Here is a 22,828-nt window from a genome sequence, read left to right on the forward strand (position 1 = left end):
GAAGCGGCGCTGTGGCTCAAGTGGCAGAGTGCTAGCCTTGAGCGGGAAGAAGCCAGGGACGGTGCTCGGGGCCCTGAGTCCAAGGCCCAGGACTGGCCAAAAAAAAAAAAAAAAAAAAAAACTATCCAGGGGGCTGGTAATATGGCCTAGTGGTAAAGTGCTCACCTCGTATACATGAAGCCCTGGGTTCGATTCCTCAGCACCACATATATAGAAAAAAGCCAGAAGTCTCACTGCAGCTCAAGTGGTAGAGTGCTAGCCTTGAGCAAAAAGAAGCCAGGGACAGTGCTCAGGCCCGGAGTTCAAGCCCCAGGACTGGCAAAAAAAATTTTTTTTTAAGAGAACTATCCAGTACAATTATACTGACTATCAAAAAATAAGTGAGCCATACTCATTTATCTCAAAGTTACCTCTGTAAAAAAAAAAAAAAAAAAAAAAAAAAGGAAGAAAGAAAAAAGGAAAAAAAAACACATTTTTTAAATACCACTGGCTTAAGAAGTAGATATTACAGATGCAAAATTTGTATGTGGCAATGAAGCAAAAACCTTAAAAAGGAAGTATGGAATTCTTTTGCAAATTACTTTTATTTTTCCCATTGCGTTTACTTTCTATATCGTTAAAATTATCTCTCTACTATTAGCTACAACTGTGAAACCAGAATCATCTTTTTAAGTTTTTGTTAGTGCAACATTTTTATTTTGCCTTTGTAAGTGTGAGAAGTCATGGCTTTGTTTCTCTCTCATTTGGAAAGATAAACAAAAATAATAATGTTGCTGGTAAGAAAGTAATTTTGCCACTTTAAGATCAATTTTGTAGACATTTTTCCTACTTGGTGTATGATGTTTCTTTTTTAGTTATTAGGTTATGTATAACATAGAAACAACTTTTGCCAGCATCCCTTATTTTTATCACAAAATTTCCAACTAGTGGAGTATGATAACTAAACACACACACACACACACACACACACAAAATACTAGGATAACATATATATATATTACATATATATACACCCATATTCTCAAATGTAAGGCTATTTTTAGAATGAAGTATTGACTTCATGAAGTAAAAATTCAATTTCCCATGGCTTATTTGGAAACACATTCCTACAAGTATTCCAAATAAGTATTAAATTAAAATTTAAACAATATAATTAATAAAACTAAAATGTCTGAGTGAAGATATTTGTCATTTGTCTTTGAAATAAGTTTGGTTCCTACATATTAGCATAAAATTCATTGAAATTTATTTTTAAATAAGCATAATAACAATCAAATTCATTTGATGCTAGATCTAGTTACTTCAAACACTACACAAAAACTTTCTTAGGAGCTTTTAGGAATAAGCAGTTACATTTGTACATGTTATCTCTACATGAGTCTGCGTAGAATTAATTTAGGTAAATGTATGTTTAACTAAACATTAATCAAATACAATTTTATGATTAGTAAACTGCAGATAAGGATAATTTATTTTCTAATTTTAGTTTGGCTTTAAATCTTGAAATTAATGAGTCCTGACTTGCATAATATATACTTGGTAGCTATCCTACCTTTACCATCATATGTAAATAAAATAAGAGCACAAGGTAAGTAATTTCTTTTTATTTTAGTGTAAATTATTTGTTAACTTAGTCTGTACTTATGATTATTATCATCTGCCCCTTATCCATTTAGAAACACAGATAGTAGTCTCTTGCCTTACAACTTAAATATTTCATGTTGTCTAAGAACTCAGAATATAGCTCACAATTCTTGACAATAGAAGGGCATTTGTAGCTTTGTGCTCTGTATGTAAGGTGATTTGCCAGTTAAGAGAGGTGCTTGTTGAGAAACATTGTTTTACTTAACCCAAGAGTAATCTAAAGAGCAAACTAATTTAAACTTTTGTAGCATTTCCTTTTGTACTTTAAACTCATGCATCAAATGCAAGTAATTTTTTGTCATATTATTGACTTTATGATGAATTACTATGCTAGTGTATATGGGTAATATTTTAATTGGTAGATGAATTTTATATACATAATATATACAGGTGTAGTTTGTTTCCATTGAAATGATACAATTTGTTGGGGCAGGCAAAGTTCAATTTTGATAAGCTTTCACTCTTCACCAAATAAGCCATACTTTGTTAGGAAAAAAATAATAAAGGTTCATCAGTATTCTATAAATATACATAAGTGCCAACCACAAACTTTTGCTCTTTACCATAAATGACATACTTCTAAACATTAGCTGTATCTTTTTTATTGCAACATTTCTGAATATAAGATGAACATTCACATTTCATGAAACTCCATAAAAATGATTATCCAAGAAAACAAATTGTGTAAATAATTGTAAGTTGTATTTGCTGTGATTTACGTCCACCATTAAATTTTTGGGCTGAGAATAAAATCCCTTTTCAACTCATCAAAATCCCAAATTAAGTTTCCCATATCACAAGTCCAGATTTTTGTGAAAAATATATATCAGAAAGTTTCCTCATCAAAGGGTAGATCTATTCACTGGAATGATTCCTTTTAGGATAGGAATTTCAAAAGGTAGCTAGCTGAATAATAAGAATTTTTGACAATGGGTTCAACATGGGTAACTGGTCAACCATTCATCTCCAGTTCTCCATCAGCCCGTTCTAAATGGCTGCTCCTGGGGATCTGTACAGTAAGAACAACAAGGTCACAGAAGTATTTTAAAGCACTCCAGTTTCATAGTGTATGCTTGTTGGGCAGAATAAAATGTATTCCTTCAGCTGTTCAAGAATGAGGGCAGGGGGTAGATGAAAGGAGAAACCAAGAAAGACAGAATTAGATCTCGATAAATGCTGAAAACTTAGTGTACTTTTAACCTCTAATTCTTTTCTTTACCTCCACCTTTTAATTTCATCAAAATGTCCTGTTGTCTCTTTACTTCTAACAATTATATCCTAGCCACTAAAGGAGTAGGATTCTATATAATGCTATGAATTTGTATAGACACATGGAAACCCATGCTGAGCCTTTGGTTTTGTGGAGGAGAATTTAAACATTAGAAAATATTGAACTAAGCTTACATTATCTGAGGTATGACTAATAAAATAAAAAAAAAACAGTGAATTAGAAAATACAAAGGAAATCGCCACGTGCACATAAGCTATGAAAACATGTGTAATTCAAAAACAGCATTAAAATGATTGCTTGTCATATTAATTAGAATAATAAAAGTAAGAAAATATGCTCAATGCAGAGGTACTTTAAGAAAAACAAAACAAACAGTTAATAAAATATTTTATCTGCATCAAAATATTCTTTGGAAACCAAAAAAATAAAATGTTTCATGTCTGTTCTTTCACGTGGATCTGTAAAAGTCAGAAAAATACGTAGTCCAGACTATTTAACTTTCTGAAAAACATGGAATTCCAAATATCCCTTAAACATAAAGCAAAAGGCTTTATGTGTTCTTGAGCTGAAGTGGTATACTCCCTGTATTGAAACACAGAATTCCAGTTCTGTGAATAGCAAAGAAAGCATTTTTTGTTGTTGTTTTAGTTAAACCAAAACATATAACCTGACTTCCATACAATCTAAGTTCAGTCTGAGACTGTGTCTAAAAGTTCTTCAAAGCTCTAAAGACACCTGCAGAAACTCCTGAAGGTAAACAGTGGTTTCTCCCAAAGCGAAGATGAGAATTATCCAAAGCGGAACTTGAGTCTGTATTTCACTGTATTGGGGTTTTTTCGAGGTGTAGACAAGGGGACCTTTGGCTTGACAGGGTTAGGTGGCTTTTTCTTTTCAGGAACAGTAACTGTGAAAGAAAGTTCTGGCTGTTCAGATTGCTTGAATCTGGGTAGAAAATGGGTGGATATATGCTGGGGCTTCACCCGCGGGCTGCAGCCTCTTTTGGCTTTCCCTCTTTTATTCAGGGCCACGTACCACTCCCGCCCTGTCTTTTCAGTTCTGTGTATTGCTGAAGCATAGGTATTATAGCTGTTTTCTTGAAAGCGTTCCCTGAACTTGCAGTCGTCAGTAAATTTGGCCTAGATGTGGAGAAAAAAAAAAGGAAATTTAAACTTGCAGCAATGTTTCAGCATGTAACAAAGCATGAGGACTAAGAACCAAAAAAAAGAAAGAAACAAATCCAAAATTTGACTGATTACTGCTCCATTTCTTTTCATAAAGACATGCTTGTTTCTTTCAGAGTTCCTTTTGTAATTTCCTATTTTTGTTTCTCTATTCCTAGTTTACTCATCTTTTATCACTGTATTCTGTTCACTGTGCATTTAGAGACAGAATGCCAATGTATTTTCGAATGATAACTAAAACTCTTCAACATATAGTACTTTCCATTTTATTTAATACATTCAAATGTTTCCTGCTCCATAGAAACTTTAAAATTTGTAGTTAAACTTTCTAATGTAGGATTTTTGTCCCCTCAACATTATCAAGAAAACAAAATAGAACTGTGTGTTAAGAAATAACTGCCTAGTAAAACATGAATGAATTCATGTTTGCAGAAATAGGATCAAATTATTCATTTGAAACAAGTATGCATTTTTCACTGTTATCAGTGTAATGCATTCTGCTGAGAGATGGGTAGCATATGGCCCAATTAATATTGCATGTGCTAAAGTTCTTTAAGGAAAAAACATTATTATACATGTGAAACAGGACAGTATATCAGATTCCAGGAGAAAAAAAGCCATTTGAATCATTAGCAAGACTTCAGTCATATCTACACACATACACACACACACACACACACACACACACACACACGGACTTAAAATGCTCAGGAAAAGCAGGCAAGTAGACACAGATCATGGCACAGATTAATGAATAGAATTATGACAGCAGCAGCAGTACACAAAAGGCACACTGACAGTAGAGAGGAAGGACATCTTAGAGAGCTGAGATGGCAGGACCAGGGCAGGAAAGTCATCCTAGAAAACCTGACACTTGAGTCAGATCTTCAACTACAACTATATATTAGAGAGACTTTTGAGTCATGTCTTGGAATACAGTTACTTAGATTCGCTGTAAGGGAAGCAGGGGTAAAGAGAATTTTCAGGAAGCAGAAAGCCTTCAAAAGTCAATATGATACTTTGAACACCTATAAGTAGTTTGATGTAACATCCATTAGGGAGGGCTGGGAGAAAGACCAGCAATGAGACTTCCACAGAAAGGCAGTACCGACACCAAAGGCTTGATTTGCCATTCTGAGGACTCTGAAGGAATTATAGAAGATAGAACTTGAGTATGGAGTCAAATGTGCCATTAAATATCAATTCGGCCAATTGTGCTCTTAGTCTTAAGCTTCTTGTCCACAACCTGCTAACCCAAAGACTATTGTGAAAATCAAAATATTTTTTTTCTAGTGGAGAAATCTAGTTTCATCCAAGCAAAACTCATCAATAATCCCCAAGAAATTAGCATTCCTGCATAAATCTAGACTACCAAGTGTATAATTCCATAGTGTTCTGTTTGCATAGAATTATTGGGCTTGGGAGAAATATTTTATCTTAATATATAAAACTCAAAAAATATGTGATAACATATCAAATAAGAAGAGTTCTAATTGGAATCAAAGCACCCCCTGTTCTTGCTTTTTCTAATAATGTTTTTCTAAATGTTTCTCTAAAACATTTCTCTGCAATACAGATCGCAACACTATAGTCTAAAAATCTGAATACTGCAAAGCAATTTACAAGGTCCACAAAGACCTGGGCCAGTCCTGAAAAGCAGGTGTATTAATAAAGCACTACCGCATGCAGGCAGCATCATCTCTCCCTGTCCTAGGCCCAGGCCTAAGTTCAAGATGATGATGATGACAACACTTTAGAAAATCTGATACTGTTGCCATTTCTGGTTAAAGACTTTCTTACAAGTTAAACATAGACTTGTCTACAGCTGCTTAGCTCTTGCAAGGGCTCTCTCATTTAATTAGATAATCCCAAAGTTTTATTTGAAAATAAAAGCTACAATCATCTGGAAACTTTCTGACTTCATTATGGATAAACATTTTAGAAGGATATGGAACATTTTATTTAATACAGTGACAAGGGCTGGACCTGTAGCTTAGTGTTAGCACATTTGCTTAGCATGTGTGAGAAATCGTCTTAAAATGTCATTGAGAAGTATAGATGTGGCTCAAGTGATTCAGCAATGGTTCTGGGTTCCATGTTCAATTATGTAAAAGAAGTCACTAACACACACACACACATACACATCGGAGTTCATTTAAAAACATACATCAATTCTATCCAAGAATTCCTCATTCTTCTACCATACCACTAAAATTATTCTAACTAAAAACTTTCTTATGTTCCCCTCCAGAGTCATATTCAAAAGATATTTCTCAAAAGTAGTCCTTTTAAGAAGATAACCGATCAAGCTGTAGATTTTTTCCAAGGTCACCTAGACATCATAAAGAGCAGAACACATGGAGTTCTAAGGATTCACACACTGTATGCAGCATTTCAGCTGTTCTGATTCCTACATGAACACTGGAGTAAAGGCAATCCAACTATTTTGGCTTTCCTAATTGACTTCTTATTTAATGTTTTGTCTGAAAAATTCTTCCACCTCTCACAAAACATAACTATTTGAACAAATATATCAGTAAAAAATTATTTTCATTAGGAGATCTTGTTTCTTCTTTTTTTTATTTTTATTTTTATTTTTTTTTGGCCAGTCCTGGGGCTTGGTCTCAGGGCCTGAGCACTGTCCCTGGCTTCTTCCCGCTCAAGGCTAGCACTCTGCCACTTGAGCCACAGCGCCGCTTCTGGCCGTTTTTTGAATATGTGGTGCTGGGGAATCGAACCTAGGGCCTCGTGTATCCGAGGCAGGCACTCTTGCCACTAGGCTATATCCCCAGCCCCTCTAGTTTCTTCTTGAAAGATGGATTGCCCCTGTCAGGATTCCTTGCCTCTCAGGGAAGGTGGTGAAACTAAGTGATATGTCCTTGTACACATGTGAAGCATAGCATCTCTGCCAGTGGTGTCAGCAAGAATCATAGGTCTTGGCTGTAACCACTAAAACCTATGAATTGGTCATTAGACAAATTTAGATAGTAACCTTTCTATTCTCATCTTCATGTGCAAATTCTCCTGTGAATTATTTGGCATCTTTAATAAAATGTATGCTCCTTCAATAATAGAAATACAATATTTCTCTAGAAAAAAGGCAAGAGCTGGTATGTAGCTCAGTGGCAAAACACTTTCCTAGCAAGTGCATTGTCCTGGGTTCAATCCCTAGTACTGAAACAACAAAAAAGAAAAAGAAAAAATGCAAGTTGTCACTCAAGGTATGAAATAGGGGAGTAAATGAAATTTCAAATAAACTATTGAAATTAAGACAAATCATCTCACTTGCCTACCACCATTAGCTACTAGGACAAAAATAATCATCCAATGTTTCTAAAGTATCTCTATTTTTGTTCCAAATTCATTCTTAAATAGTTTATCTAAGAGATGTTTAACCCTAACACATACCAGGCAGTGTGCTGATTGCCGCTTCTATAAAGAAAAACAATGGATATTTTCCTGATCCTACCAAGATAAATAAATAGGTAGATATATCTTGTTATCTATCTGGATTTTGCTCTTTAAGTTTCTTTCATTTATGTTACATTCAACAAGCCATAATTTGAAAATCAAAATAAAATGCTTGAATTAACCAATTCATTTAGTTTAATATTGACATTAGTTTTAATTAAGTTTAATATTAATTTTCAAAACCAATCTTAGCAAATTGAACTATGTTTGAATATTGAAATTATTCCAAGGTGGGAAAACACACTACTAAGGAAAATAAGTTTTAAAAAGTAATAAAAACATACTGTCTTGAGTCTATTCATCTCTTCTTATAGTGAAAAATCCATTTTAAATAACAGATATTTGCGAAGCGCCGGTGGCTCATGCCAGTAATCCTAGCTACTCCAAAGGCTGAGATCTAAGGTTCATGGCTTGAAGCCAAGCCTGGGAAGAAATGTCCATGAAACCCTTATCTCCGATAAATCACTCAAAAATGGAAAGTGGAGCTGTGGCTCAAAGTGGTAGAATGCTAGCCTTGAGCAAAAATGCTTAGGGACAGCACCCAAACCCTGAGTTCAAGCTCTCCAACCAACAAAAAAATAAAATAAAATAAAAAATAGCAAATACTTAAACAAAGTCATGGTGAGGCCAGGTGTGGTGTTTTTTGCCATAAAGGCCAGCCTGGGCTCCATATGCACACTGTAACTCAGAAATTGTGTTGTGGGGGTGATGGTGGAGGGGGGCAGGGAAGTGTTGGTCAACTTGTTAAAAAGCCAAATTTAGGCAAAATAGAACAGTCTAGAAAAGACTAGTTCTATCAAATTGTAATTAAACAGAAGGTTAATTAAACCAAATAGGTAATTCTCTCTGAAATGATATTTTTAAAAAGAATCTCTCTAAAATCTGTTAGCAGAGATATTTCTTCGTAATGATCATAGTCTATGATAGTCGAAAGTCTAATTAATGAATGAATGGGACCAATGCAAATGCCAGTTCTCCACACAGAGCTATAGGGATATGAATGAGGGATGCTAGACTATACCAGCATAAACCTTAGACTTTGTGAAATATTTAATCACTTTTAATTCCCCATTTCACTTAGGAGTGTTTTGTTTTGTTTTGTTTTGTTTTTTGCTGTTGTTGTTGTTTAATTTATCTCTTGCTCCTGAGTAACCCAATGAAGTTAAGAAATAATTAAGTGGAAAAATTAAAATGTTACTCTGGACTGTAATTTAAAAAATTAGTGACCAAATCATGCTCTAGAAAGTTCCCTTGTTGCAAGCATATCCATGTGGCAGATTCCTCTATCTCCATTCAGAAGTGGAGGATCTCTCTTTCTTCAGAAGCTGCCTTAAAATTACACCAGGAGTCAGTTCAAAATGTGGATTTTCCTAAGCACTATGCCCAAAGATTGTTTTAGTTCCTGTGGGGTGAAAGGCTTAAATGTACTTCATCAGTCAGAGCCCTGGGTGAGTCTGATACAGGCAAAGTAAAGATCAAATCTGGAAAGAAGTGAAATATGACAGAAGCTTTCTTTCTGATACCCTTAACTGCTCTCAAAAGGTGGGCTACACAAGGCTTGTACCTATCAAGTAGTAGTTTACTAATTTATTTACCTCTTATAATAATTCAGTGATGATTAGGATACTATTTGTCTCTCAATCAAGAAATTAAATCAATCCTTAAATTTACCAAGTGCCTGATTGGGCATATGATTGAAATCTAACTTCTGATAGCTAATGTCCTTTCCAATACATTATGTAGGACAACCAAGTCGGTCTCTCAACTTTTTTTCAGTGTACTTGCTCTCAAGTCCTTCCATGTGAAAATACTGGCAGATGTCATGTATCATTCCCCAAGCCATCAGTGAAATATAGCACCATCCCTTCTTTAAGGCAAACATGCCTCTCTGATGCTGCACATCAGTTCATTAAACATAAACTTCCTCACTAAAGTACACCTTCTCACCACACTTGCAGAGTGAAACACTAGGGAAAAGCAAAAGAATTTAAATGGCAATGGTAAAGCTCCCAGCCCACTTGAGGAGACCCAGAATTCCCAGGCAGCTATTTTTTTTTAATAGGGGAAAAGGATGTTTCTTTGCAAATGTCTTGCCATAGGTCACCATCTTGACCCACAGAGTAGAGTTTACTAGATTGTTTTCTAATGGTGATAAGAACTATTGTCCCATATCCCTTTTCATCAAACATGCTCAGCTTAAGGGGCTGTCGACTCTTACTCTGCCGGAAGTCCAGCCTAGACTCTCCTCTGGGCCAGCCAGCTGGCACCCTCTGAACCCAGGAAAGGAGGGTGCTCTAGTTCTTCCTTAGGCTGATCAAGCATGCATTCCATGCCTGTTTCGTAAACTCTGCAATTAGTCTCCTTCCAAATATGATCCCCTAAAACCTTAAGAAACAAAAATAATTCAACCACATGCTTCACTTGGGATTTTTAAAATTAGCCAACATGTTTTCCCCCAATAGGCAAAAAGCTACCACGTTTTATGAAAGAATAAAGAATACATGGTACTGCCTTTTCTGGGATCTATATTTTTTAGAGAAATCAAAATAATATGGACCATAGGTCTCCTCAAAATAGCAATATTATGAAATCCTTGCCTTTTGCAACATGAGATTAGAAATTTTGCTTCCAAGCTGGTTCTCTGAAGAAAAGGAAGCACATCTGATAAAGGATGATTGTATGCACACTAGGTCTGAATTCAAACATAAGAGGTCAACGAAAAGTGAGGTTTTAGAGGCTAGCCGAAATAACACAGCTGCCTGACCTCAAAATGAGGAAGAAAGAAATTGTTAATAACCAACCAGCTGACAGTGTATTCAAGAGGATCTGTTTACACATTAAGAGGAATACTTTTCAAATTCCATTCTAAGCATTCTATTTGTATTAACTCATGTGGCTACTCCTTTTACCATTGATAAAACCAAAGTATAGAAAGACTAAATAAAATGTCCCAATAAATCATGTATAGCTCGGCCATAGTCAATCAGACTGCACACTCAACTACACAACCAAGAACTTTCACTCATATCAGAGCCCACCGCAGACAATTCCCGAAAAGCTCTTTGAAGGGTTTTCAATAAGGACTCAAAGTCTATGGACAAAACGGGAACACACGAAGGGACAGAGACAGGCAGAGAAGGGCATAGTCTGAGAATGTGGAGATCGAAGATGGTTCTGACCCTTGGGGTGCTCTGGGAAACAATTACCTCTTTCTACTCTCCATGATTCCTGACACATTTTGACAAGAAGAAGACAATAAACTTTACCCTGTAAAGACTGCTTAAAAAACACTGCATGGTAAGAACTTGTCTGTCTTATATATTTACAGTATGCTAAATGTTTTAAGGAGAGCCACATGTACAAGGGAAGTTGGAACAAGAGCAAGGAGCCTCAGGTAGACAGCTGGAGCTGAAGACAAAACAAAAAAACTCATGGAATTGACTAAGCATACACAAAGAAAATGACCCCAGCTTCAATGCCTCCTAAATCTAACTTCTCATACCCTAACATTTTTTTTATCTTTGTGTCTACTACCAATAAAACCAAATGAAGGCTGCTTTGAACTAAGAGAATAATTTTATTTTTTGGAAGTTCATCTTGAGAGTTTCCCTAAAAGAAACTACATCACATTGAAGAATCAACACTTAGAAAAGTCTGTGTTCACTTCTGTGACAGATATAGTCCTGATTCTCTAAACTCTAAAATCAAGTACTGGAGACAAAAGTGATAAATGAAAGTGTTGAGGAAAGTCTAACACAAGAAAGAATTCTGAACCAGAGAGCGAAAGAGGAGAGGGTTCTGAGAGAGAAAAAGAAAGAGAGAGACACCAAGAGGGAAATTTGTTATTTTCCATGTCTAAAATTTCATACTTCTTTAGCCAAGTGTTTCAATTATTCTTCGGGAGTAATTTATAATGTTCACTTTTTAAAATATTATACACTAATATTATTAAGTCCTGCACTTATTGATTCCTTAAGCAAACGCTCATCTGCAATTTTTGTAGCATTTAAAGAAAGGAAAACAATTTTAAGAGTGTATAGTTTGGAGTCCAATCACTTAACTTTGTATCCTTAGGAAAACAATTTCACATCTCTGATTCTTTCCTCACCTCATTATCTAATGAGATAATGTGAGTGAAAGAGGTTTCACAGAACTGTCCCTATCTAGTAACTAGTTAATACTCTTTTGGCACAAAAAGCAGCTTGAAAATTGACCATTATGCATGAATATTTTTCATTGTAATGGGAGACATCTTGCCCCCAAATTACATGAATACTTCAGACTTCTACTTCTCATTTATTTTGTAACTAGAACCTATGGATATGCCTCTATATGCCTTGTTACAGCTCGCAAATTACATATCTAATACGTATCTAATCTTAGTCTTTTTTGGTGACACTGTGATGGTATACAAATTAAATCTAAATAAAATAGTCACATTTAAAGTTATAAAGACAAAATTTCAACATGCTTAATTAGAAACTGAAAACAGGAAAGAAACCATCTGGGCATAAAAACTGGTAATTACTAGAATTAATACTTATTTCTAAGATCAAATTCTTTAAAAATAAATCACTTCATAATTTAATTAGGTTTCCAGCAAGTAAAAAAAAAAGTGTTAATAAAAGCTCAGATAAGAGAAAGTGGGTTTGAACAATAGATTTTAAAAGAATCCATATAATCATGGGGCTTAATTTTTTTATCTATGATTCAGCTCAAAGTCACCAGAATGACTTTTATATCAAAGAGAATTGGTGAATGACAGGAGCAAGACTTGCTTTGTAGTGTGTAAAAGTCATTATTCCATGAAATAACTTTAGCTTGCCAAGAAGAGAAAGAATAACAGATGCTGTTTTTGCATTATCTGCATTATTCCCTCTAGTCCTCCTTAGACATTTGGGTCAGATTTCTAGAAATTTGTTACTTGCTTTTGACAGAGGAATCATGTATCCTAACCTCTTGGTTTGACCTTTCTAATTGGCATCCATTTATAATATTTTGCTTTCTGTGGCAATTATCTTAAGCAGGTCCAAGTTTCATATAATTTTTGCATGGACTTGTGCATAAATAGGGATTGTTTTCAAAGTGAAGATTTTTTAAGCCACAACAAACAAAGCAGTGAAAGTTCTTTTATGCATATTGTACATCATTGTGATCTTTAGATTTTGAAGACATTCCAATCTTATACAATCTTAAAGTACACTGAGGAGAGATTAATCTGTTCAGAGGTGTTACATCATTATGTTCAAAGCTGTATGTAGACTTTTAAATTTCAAATCTTGTTTTAAATAAAATGAAATATCTGTCTTGTTCCACAATGATTCATAATTTTGTCTCGAGAGAAATAAATGAAAACACCAATATTTTCAAATGCTCAATCAGAGTGATTCTTTTATGAATACTATGTTGTAGCTTGCTATTGTGCAATAATCAGCTCAGAGAATGAAATAGATAAATTATAATTCTGGCAATAAGTGATTTCAGAGTGTAACAAAGTTTTCCATTTATTTTAATAAGCCAAGATTTTTGTAGATAATTGTGTTTATATTATATGTAACTTTTTACATATAATAGTCTGTAATATTTATTGAGTACTTAAAGCATCAAGTATTACTTTAAGCAATATATATGTATATATATGTATATATATATACACAGTTTCATTTAAATAACTACAAAGCACGTTCCAACTCTAATGTGTTCTTTAAAAACTATTGACAATCACCTCTGGATGCTGAGGAAAGGAAAATTGTAAAAGTCTTACACATAGAACCAAGTAGAAATCTCACTGCAATATTAAAGGTCTATAAAGTAAAAGTCACAAATATGTTTAAGTTGGTTATACCCTTAATTAAAAATTGTCAAAATACTTTGAAATTTTGGAGAGTAATATTTGGCATTCTTTTTAATACAAACTAAAAGAAATAAATATTAAAGAACTAACTTTAAAGAAGAATTTTATTTTAAAATAACTTCATTTGAATAAACTTGAAATGCCACAAAAAAGAAAGCTTAAATTGTTTCTAAGTGCCATGAATATTAATACAAATAAACAGAATCGGAGAGTGGGAAACTTAATCTAGACATATTTTATTATCCTTTAGATATATTTATGTTTTCCAACTGGCTGAACATTTTCATAACAAAGCAAAGAAATAATTTATAGATTGATTATAAAGTATAGAAGTAATCTAGTCATTATATTTGATATGACAAAAATATAAGATAAAAATATAAGATGAAAGTTCTCAAATTCATCAATTTTCCCTATGGGATTTCTCCCTTACTAACATTTATAAGGTAAAAATAACTATGTTCACCCATATTTCAGCATCATATTTTACAAAATTAAATAATTACTAAACACACGCCATCACAGAAACATGTAAAATTAAAATGGTATATAATATCTTGTCACTATAATAGCTCTCTGTCCTTGTGCTTTTCTAAGAAATAAAAGGTATCAAGTATTTTGAGAGGGCTATTTCCAAATGCATTTACTTCGGAAATTCAAATAAACAAAATATTTAAATGATTGCTTACAGACATGCAAACAATTCTCTTGGCTATAAGAATATATAATACTAAACGAAAAAATGTTGAGCAAGTTATTGGCCTAATCAATTAATTAAGAAGTCACTTCATTTTTTGTTACAAAAGTAAAGTCTCTGCGTTACCTTCAGCAAATATAAATGATTCTACTTACACTTGCATGGAGTTTTCCTTTTTTTGACATCGCTAAAAATTTGTTGCTGAAAACTCCTCGTATTCCTACAATCCCCTGAGACACAGCAAATATTTCCAAAATACCTAGGATGACAGAAATCCCAAAATAAAACACAAACTCTTCTGCATGTCATTGTGAAGAATTAAATTTTTACATATTCTTTATTACTGCAAGTAAAAAATAGTACTTAAGATGCTTTTTTGTGGTATTCACTATGTTAATAATGGATAGCATTCAAGTATTCACTTATGATGATTAATTTCAAAGTTTAAAAGTTCGATTCTGCTTCATCGGTACGTCCTATTTTTATTATACATAACAAGTTGTTTTTAGTAAACAGTATTTGACAATAGACTCTTCAAGTTCTAAAAGGTAAGACATTTCTCTCACTCTTAAAAATAATTTTCATCCATTATTTTGTCACTGGAGACAAATATACCACTTTAAGTATAAGCCATTCCAAAGCCTGGAAAAGAGCAGCGATTTACATAAAATAAATCCCTCTTCTCAAGTTATCACAAGTTAAAAGAATAAGATAAGTATATACCATGCTCAATCATTTCTAGTGGTTCTCTTAAATTCTATACATAACAAGATCATGAAAACATAATAACTTGAAATTATTGTCTCAGTGAAGTGTTTAATGGATTATCCCTTGAGACATGTTGCATTTTAATCATATCCTAGAAAATTAATGAGATATTTTATTACATTATTGTTACTGTTTTGAATTTCATAGTTAGCTTTATTATGACTCTTGCCTTCTTCACTATGGCAAAGTTGACATCTACTGAGTAAAGAGAATTGCTCACCACAACTCAAGTATTTTAAGATAAGTCACAATCTGTGTACAAATAGGGAAAAGGCTGCTCATTTATCATAAAAATCATGTAGAATTTTATGAGAGTCCATAATACTTTTGTTAGTTATCTGAAATTGCAATAAGTAAATAAATAAAACAAAGTTCACTAGACCTAAGAAAGAATCTTTATTAGAAAGGAACCAAAGGAAAGAAAAGGAAACAGGAAGGAAAAGAAGGAGGGAGGATAAATAATATCCTAACTTGTTAATGTATACTAATAGAAGCATTTATACTGAAATTGTTTATCATAAAAAACTTACAAAATAAGGGAGTATATATAACACATGATATACATGAATAAATTTTCAGCAAGTGCATTGCACAATGAAAACTGAGCACCATAATCGTAACAAATACTGCTTCTTATTCATTTCGTTTCTTAAAAATAATTGATTAGGAAGTTCATGGAGAAAGGGGAATAACTCTAACAACACTTTCCATTATGAATATTCTCTGCTCAGAATAAATAAAACCTATCTTTAAAAAACTGCATAGAAAAACTGCAGCTACATCTTAGTTCCTTTCTTTTCTTCTTTTCTTTTCTTTCTGTTTTTGGTGACAGACCTGAAGTTTGGGCACTGTCCTTGAGCTTTTCGGCTCAAGATTAGTGTTCTACTACTTGAGCCACAGCTCCGTCTCCACACTTTTGGTAGTCTCATAGACTTTCCTGTCTGACCCCTCTTCAAACCAAGATCTTCAAAGCTCAGCTTCCTAAGTAGCTAGGAATACAGGGATTAGCAACTGGATTCAGCAATAACAATAAAATACTTATTCTAATGGGAAAAAGGGAGGAAATCAATTGCTTTTACTTTAGTAAGAAACTACCAATAAAGATACAGATGTCCCATTCATCATTTCCTTCAGAATGTTTTCAAAATGCTCTTTACATTAGAATTTGTAACAAAAGTCGTCCAACTGTGATACACACACAGAAGACTTCAAAGAATTGTCATTGTATCATATAGCAAAGTACATAGAATACTTTCTTAAGTTAATTATACTACTCTACTGGTATATACACTACTCTACAGGTATATATGCTTTGCATATTTTATATCAAACATAAATTACTTATATAAATATGATTGCATACTTCATATAAGTATATAAAGTGTTTATACAACTGCAAATTAAGTAGTGCATTTACAACTTTAAATTACTAATCTATATCATGTGAACATAATGTATTTAACTTTACAAAGTTAAATTACAAAGGCATAATATAATAATAGCATTGCTAAGAAAATGCTCAGGACATCTGATATAATGATGTCACTGTAACTGACTTTGGTACACTGGGTACTGTGTGTACGTTTATCGGAACTAGGGAAGGGGAACACCAAAATGGAGAGACAAGGGATAAAAGGCAAACGAATGCAACTGCAATACTTACAAGACAATATGCTGTACAATTTGGGGGAGGGGGAGGAAGAAACTGGGGTGAGGGGAAGGTGGGAGAAAAACAAAGGGGAAGGTAACAAGCTTGATAAGAAATGTACCCACTGCCTTATATATGAAACTGTAACCCCTCTGTACCTTACCTTGACAATAAATAAAGTTTTTAAAAAGAAAATGCAATTGGCTTTCACTTTCATAATGTTTTAAAATTGTATAGACCTAGGACACAATGTTATGAGATACATATAGACAATAAAAGGATTACTACAGGGAAGGAAATTTTTAAATGATATTTAAAATATCACAAACTATATTTTAAAGAGCATGGCTCTGCTTGTGAATTCTGTATAAGCATTTGTAGTTAAAAACAAGCAGGGAAAACATAAAAAATCTTTCTATTTGGATTAATAAATACAAAGGAGACAATGTAGAGTCGGTTGACAAATAGACTAGGCTTTATATCTACTGATATATGCATTTTTAGAAGCTTTTATTTCATTCTCTGGGAAATTACTTTGCATGACAAATATAAATCAATTGTATATTAATGAAAATATAGTACTAAAAATACCTTCTCATAAGCATGTGTGTTCAGGCTAACTTTTAAGATCCTGATGTAAAAGGAGTTTATAGTTACTTAATAAAAATACTATTTTTATCATATCTTATTTTTAAAGAAAAAATCATGTTGACCTATTTAACTTGTATATGTATGTACAACCTGTGTATATAGAGTATATATGCAATGAATTTTGAGAGGGTTATAATCTTATTATATTCTATGTGGGGTCTTTTTCTTATAAATTCCTGTGCACAATGAGTTCTTACCAGAGAATGGAAAGATCTGATAATTTTAAGAAACGGAAATAGAAGCTTAAAAACACATGATTATACAAATTATTCTGTTTATTACCGTGAATGGTAAAAAGAGAAAAGATGCAGTGAGATTTTTTTAAAAAAATATTTTTCACACAAGCAAACATCAGTATTTATATTTTAAATGTTAATGTAATTATTGTTTAATATTGGACTTACTATTAAGACTATTACACAGAAATATCAGAAATGCTTTCATATTATCTTACTTTCTAGAATATTGATGTGTAAAATCTATCTGCCTCACAATTCAACTTCCTGTTCCCTTTCCTGAAATATAATGGGCTATTACTTTATTTATTTTACAATACCAAACCTCAATATCTCATTACAGAATTGTGCATAGTATTTTAAGCTCATAAACATTATACCACCCATTTGTAAATTGCAGAAAACCTTTCTCTACCTCGGACTTTTTTATTTAAGCATTTTAAAGACTTATCATTGGGGGCGGGGGGGGAGGGTCCATGAAAATCCACATTGTTTGCCTTATGCCAAGACAGTATGCTTCAGCAAAATCATAGAAGATAAAGCTTGTCTCACAGGTCACAGTCAATGACTGCCTGTAGGTTCGATTGTCTTCTCTGACACTCACAGTATGGTTTTCCCTGCTTCAAGACATGTGATGTCCTGCTCTTTTGGGCCTTTCCTGTTTGGTGGTAGGGCTCGTTCCTTATTAATTAACTCACAAGAGAGTGCTAGTGTGCTATCTTCCCTAAAGTATTGTTGTTGAGGAGAACTAAAAGAAGGAGGTCAATGATTGACATAAGAAAGTCTCCCTTGGTAGAATTTCAGGGTGGACATCTAGGTGAAGCGGAGCAAGGCAAAAATTTCTTGGTGTCTCTGAGATTATACATCCAGTTTATTCTACTTATTTTAAAAGATAATCATGCCTTATGAAGCAAATTTAATTCAGAAAGAATACCCATGTAGACATTTTGTCTTAACTTAATCCTCTTGAGATTACTAATGTAAAAGAACTCTTCATGGTGGTAGTAAGAGTTATAGACTTGATGACTAAATCTAGAATAACACAGAAATTCCATGTGTGCGGAAGCTTCAAGCTGCCCATCTAAAAACTTCTAGGGAAGAATATTTTTAAAGGTGAAGTTTCTTTATATGCATCCATGTAATAATAGATATGCTATGCCAATTTATCATATCTGCGATTTAGTTAGTAACACAAAATTTCCACTTGAGCTTCGAATAATAGATAAAATTCTGGTTTATCAAAGCCTGGTTTGTCAAGGTTTATGTGGTTTATCAAGGATTCATGAGTAATGTGACACCGAAACAGATAGCAATTCAGATTTTTTTTAAAAAAATCAGTAAAATTAATGGTTTCAGTAATCAAAATGTGAATGAGATGTTTTACATTCTGTGTGAATGCTTTGGCTTAGAAAGCCAAAACTTTCAACTTTTTCTCCCTGGACTGACTTACTTGATTCCTTAATTTTACTGGTACCAGGTAGGTCAATTGGAATATTAGGTCAAAAAGACACTTGAAAGCATGGCAGTTAAAGCTGTTTGTTCCTGCACAATGGTTGGATAATATCATCTGTCTTATTTTTTTATCTTTCCCCAATATTTCCTCATAATAAGGGCCTTCATGCAATGACTTTGGTTTTCTTTTCTATTTTTACAACTTGGGATTGTTATTGTATAAGAGAAGTTAAGACTAGATTAAGTGATACATATAAACTAAAGAAGTTATGTTTCAATTTGCATGAGCAAATCATACTCCTAATGATGAAATTAGAAAATACTCACAATTTACAAAAATATTTATTGTTGAATATGAATTGTGACTACACAGCTATTTGTTCTGTCTGTCAAATCATATTACTGGGCTTAAAAGAACCTCCTAGAATGAAATTCCGTGGCAAAATGTTCACTTTTCCTGAAGTAGTTGGCTTACAGCAAAAAAGAATACCAATTTTCTATTATTGCTAACTCTCTGACAGTAGTAGAATTAGATGATAATGGAAGACCCATCTATCCTCCATGAACCTTGACCCAGCTCACCCAGCCTCTCTTCCAAAACACAGCATTTCTTCATATGCTCTAAGCAATAACAGATGACCAACAACAAAGTTTACACAATGTCAGGAAACTATTTAGGGCTACCTTCAAAGAAGTGAACGACAAACTGCACTTAGCAAGCTGTTCCTGCTTCTCTTTCATAGCTATGTAAAGGCAGAGACCCTTTTTAACTTTCTCAATTATAGACTAACCTACTCAATATAAGCTCTGTTATAATGTCTTCATTGAACAATGGTAGTAAAATTTTACAAAGCAGTATTAACACACCAGCCATCACAAAGCTATCACTATGACTTGAATTTTTAAGACATATTTTCCTTTGTGAAAACAAACAAATGAAACAACATCAACAAAAACTAGCACCAAAATAACTATGACTGGTGCAATAGGTATTCTACAATACGTGCATGAATGGATGAATGAGTGATTAAAACCAATTCATGTGAAAGACACAGACCAAACTCTGAATTGTTTTAAACAGTGACACATTAGGAAAGAGCTAATTACATTTTATGCAGGCACTGTTTCAGTGACATTACTGTTCTTTTGAAGACATTTTTAAAGATGGGTTTAAAATAAGTTGTATTTTGGCAACAACAGACAATGGGTCAAGGTCTTCTTTAGCTGACATGGTTTTCTTTGTTGATCAGTTCTTCCCCACTAGCAAGGCCTAGCTACAAAATCTTTAATTCCAGTATTTTTGTAGAGAAAAGGGCCAGCATTCTGGGACTGATCCCTGTTTTCAGTAATCCCTAGACACATTGGTTTAGTCCCTGGGCTCCAACTGCTGCTTGCTGCCTGGCTACTTTGGGACTTTCCTTAAGCACATAAAGATTGTCCTGGGCTGGCACTGATTTCATAAATAAAATACAAAAACAGAATTCGAGGAGGTTTTTTCCTGAAAAGAAGAGGGAAGATTTCTCAGTGGAGAATAAACTCTGACAATCTACAATGTGAGACAGATAAATAGAAATACAGAAACATAAGTAACCTTCTCTGCCTCTAAGTCTCAGAAAACTCACCTTCACCACAATAGACTGTTGTTGCTTTGTTCTCCCCCAAAATGGGAGTTGATTGGATTCAGCGAACTTTAAAACCTGAAAATAGGTTTCTCTGAGGAGCTTGGGGTGTATGCATGTGGCCCACTCTCTTCTGGGTGCTCAGATTTACCTCCATGTGTGCGGCTAAACCAGCTACAAATCCCCAAGGACTAAACACATGCAATGGGCAGAAGGTGGACTGCCTTGCCTGTCCTGGTGAGAAGCCTCAGGTCTTTTGCTCCTTGCTCCCCAACCTTTCCAGGGGAGGTTTGTCAGCCAACCACCCCCACTGATGTTGACACCTCTCAAAGCACTTCATGGGCTCCTGCCAGATTGTCAGCACTCTAGGAAGCCTGCACTCCTAGCTCCTCCGGAAGTCCGAGTAAGAAGCTTGGCGCCCCAAAGAGGCCTTTGGTGTGAAACAACAAGTTAGGCACACTTGTGAGCTGACTGAAGGGCAGGTGACAATGCCTAGTGTTCTATTTCCTGGACACATTTCCTCTCTTCTTGGGTATCCCAGAGGCCCTAGCTCTGCTTTTTATGTGGCTGACTAATCTCACCCCACTCCACCCCCAGAAAAACAATCTGCTTTTGTTGAAGAGAAGCTCTGTGTAGATCACCATTCACACCCCAAGCCACCTTTCAGCCACTTTTCCCCTCAGCTTCCTAGAAGCCGTGTGAGGCATAAGAGGAACAACTGTGATGGTCTAGAAACTTGGGTGGCAGGAAAAGGAGGGAAAGGGTGGGGGCACTATTGGGGAAACCCAGAAAAACAATGTGTAACTCGTTTCTTTAAAAGTTCTGCACCCATATCAAATTGACTGTATTAGACAATTTTTTTAACAAAGAACTTCCCTCTCATTGTCCTTGGGGACCAATGAAGAACTGGCCAGCCTTCTCACAAGGGAGTTTTCATGGCCTCAAACACTCAATGTTGCTAAACCCAATTACTGGAGTTAACAATTGCAATGTCCATCCTATCTTCTTCTCAAAACATATCCAGTTTTCCAAATCCCACTGCCTTCTCCTAAGCAGGACTCTCTACTCTCCATATCTGCCTTGATCTATCCATCTAGACAAAAATAGACATGGTTAGGTAAATAAACAGATGATAGACAAAGCAAACACACCTGTCCATACACATCTACACATTTAAGTGTATGTATATGCTCATACAATATTAATTGGGGGTTCACGGTAGCACTTAGAGAAAAGAAGTATTTGCGTTCTCACCCCACAAGCGAGCAAACAACTTAAGCTATGCAGAGGGAAAAGTGATGCCCGTTGACGCCTAGTGACTGACAAACGCCAGCAGAAGGTAAGCAGAAACTGCTGGGGAAGAAAGGAGGTGCGGGAAGGGGCGGCTCTCCCCCTCGCATGGGCAGAAGCTCATCTTTGGGACCAGAGCATCCGGGGAGCAAGGTGCCTGTCTGAGGACTAGCCTGAGGGTAACCTGCACCTCCGAATTCCCCATTCCTCGTGCCCAATCGAAGGGTGCGTCTGCGCGCGCCCATCGCGACGCTTCCCCACTCAAGCTCCCCCGCAGTTCCTGGGACCAGCCGGTCCCAGACGCTGGGGCTCCGGGACGAGATCCCGGGAACGCCAGCCCCCCGCGGGCAGGGGTGGAAGGGGAGCAGACAACTTACTTAACATATTCGCTTCGTGGGAGCCGTTGACTTTGCCATCCGGGTAGATCTGCAGATGGAAGCCGATGCCCACCCTGCAGTAGAGGCTGCCGGTGCGACGCCCCGAGGGGCTCCACTGGAAAGTGCCCTGCTCCGCGCCGCTGCCCGGGCCGCCCGCGGACGCCGCCGCCGCCGCCGGGGCCGAGGGGGCCGGAGACCCACGCGCGCTACTGCTGTTCCGACGGGTGCCGGAGTCCCCCGGGTTCCTCTCCGTGACAGCCGGTCCCACTTGCCCTTTGAAGGCCAGACGCTTCTCCCCGTGAGCCCAAGCACTGACGATCAGGTGGCTGAGGAAGAGGAGGAGGAGGAAGGACAAGCTCATGCTTCCAGCCGCGGGGGTCCGAAGTGCATCTTGGAGGGTTGCGGCTGGGCTCCGTGGCCCCCGCGCGGCTGCGTGCCTCTGGCGCTGCCCCCCGCGCCGCCCTGGGTGGACATAGCCTCGGGGAAGAGAGAGAGAGGGAGAGAGAGACGAGAGAGAGAGAGAGAGAGAGAGAGAGAGAGAGAGAGAGAGAGAGAGAGAGAGAGAGAGAGGCCACCCGAGCGGATCTCGCGCTGGCACAGGGATATTTATAACGCCAGTGATCTCACTGCTCCGTGAACGCCGGCGAGGCTTCCCCTCACCCGCCGCTTTGTGTACTCCCTGGCCGGTGCGGGGAGGGAGCCTCTGAGT

The 22,828-nt window shown here is 35.8% G+C and overlaps 1 protein-coding gene across 1 annotated transcript; it reads right to left on the minus strand.

Annotated features, from left to right (window-relative positions):
* Nucleotides 1-3,273: 3,273 nt before the first annotated feature.
* Fgf5 (fibroblast growth factor 5) lies at nucleotides 3,274-22,612 on the minus strand. The gene is made up of 3 exons (XM_048364419.1): nucleotides 22,120-22,612; nucleotides 14,234-14,337; nucleotides 3,274-4,011 (listed from the first exon to the last, which is right to left on the minus strand). Exons 1-3 carry the CDS (start codon nucleotides 22,478-22,480, stop codon nucleotides 3,664-3,666), a joined length of 813 nt encoding a protein of 270 aa, XP_048220376.1. The 5' UTR covers nucleotides 22,481-22,612; the 3' UTR covers nucleotides 3,274-3,663.
* Nucleotides 22,613-22,828: the final 216 nt, after the last annotated feature.

This window comes from Perognathus longimembris, chromosome 16, assembly GCF_023159225.1.
Source record: "Perognathus longimembris pacificus isolate PPM17 chromosome 16, ASM2315922v1, whole genome shotgun sequence".
Taxonomy (NCBI): Eukaryota; Metazoa; Chordata; class Mammalia; order Rodentia; family Heteromyidae; genus Perognathus; species Perognathus longimembris.

Coding starts and splice junctions, on each gene's coding strand:
- Fgf5 (XM_048364419.1), bottom strand. CDS start 22,480: ATGAGCTTGTCCTTCCTCCTCCTCCTCTTCCTCAGCCACCTGATCGTC. Junction 14,338..22,119: donor CCACGAAGCGAATATGTTAA/GTAAGTTGTCTG, acceptor CTGTCATCCTAG/GTATTTTGGAAATATTTGCT. Junction 4,012..14,233: donor AAGGAAAACTCCATGCAAGT/GTAAGTAGAATC, acceptor CTCCACATCTAG/GCCAAATTTACTGACGACTG.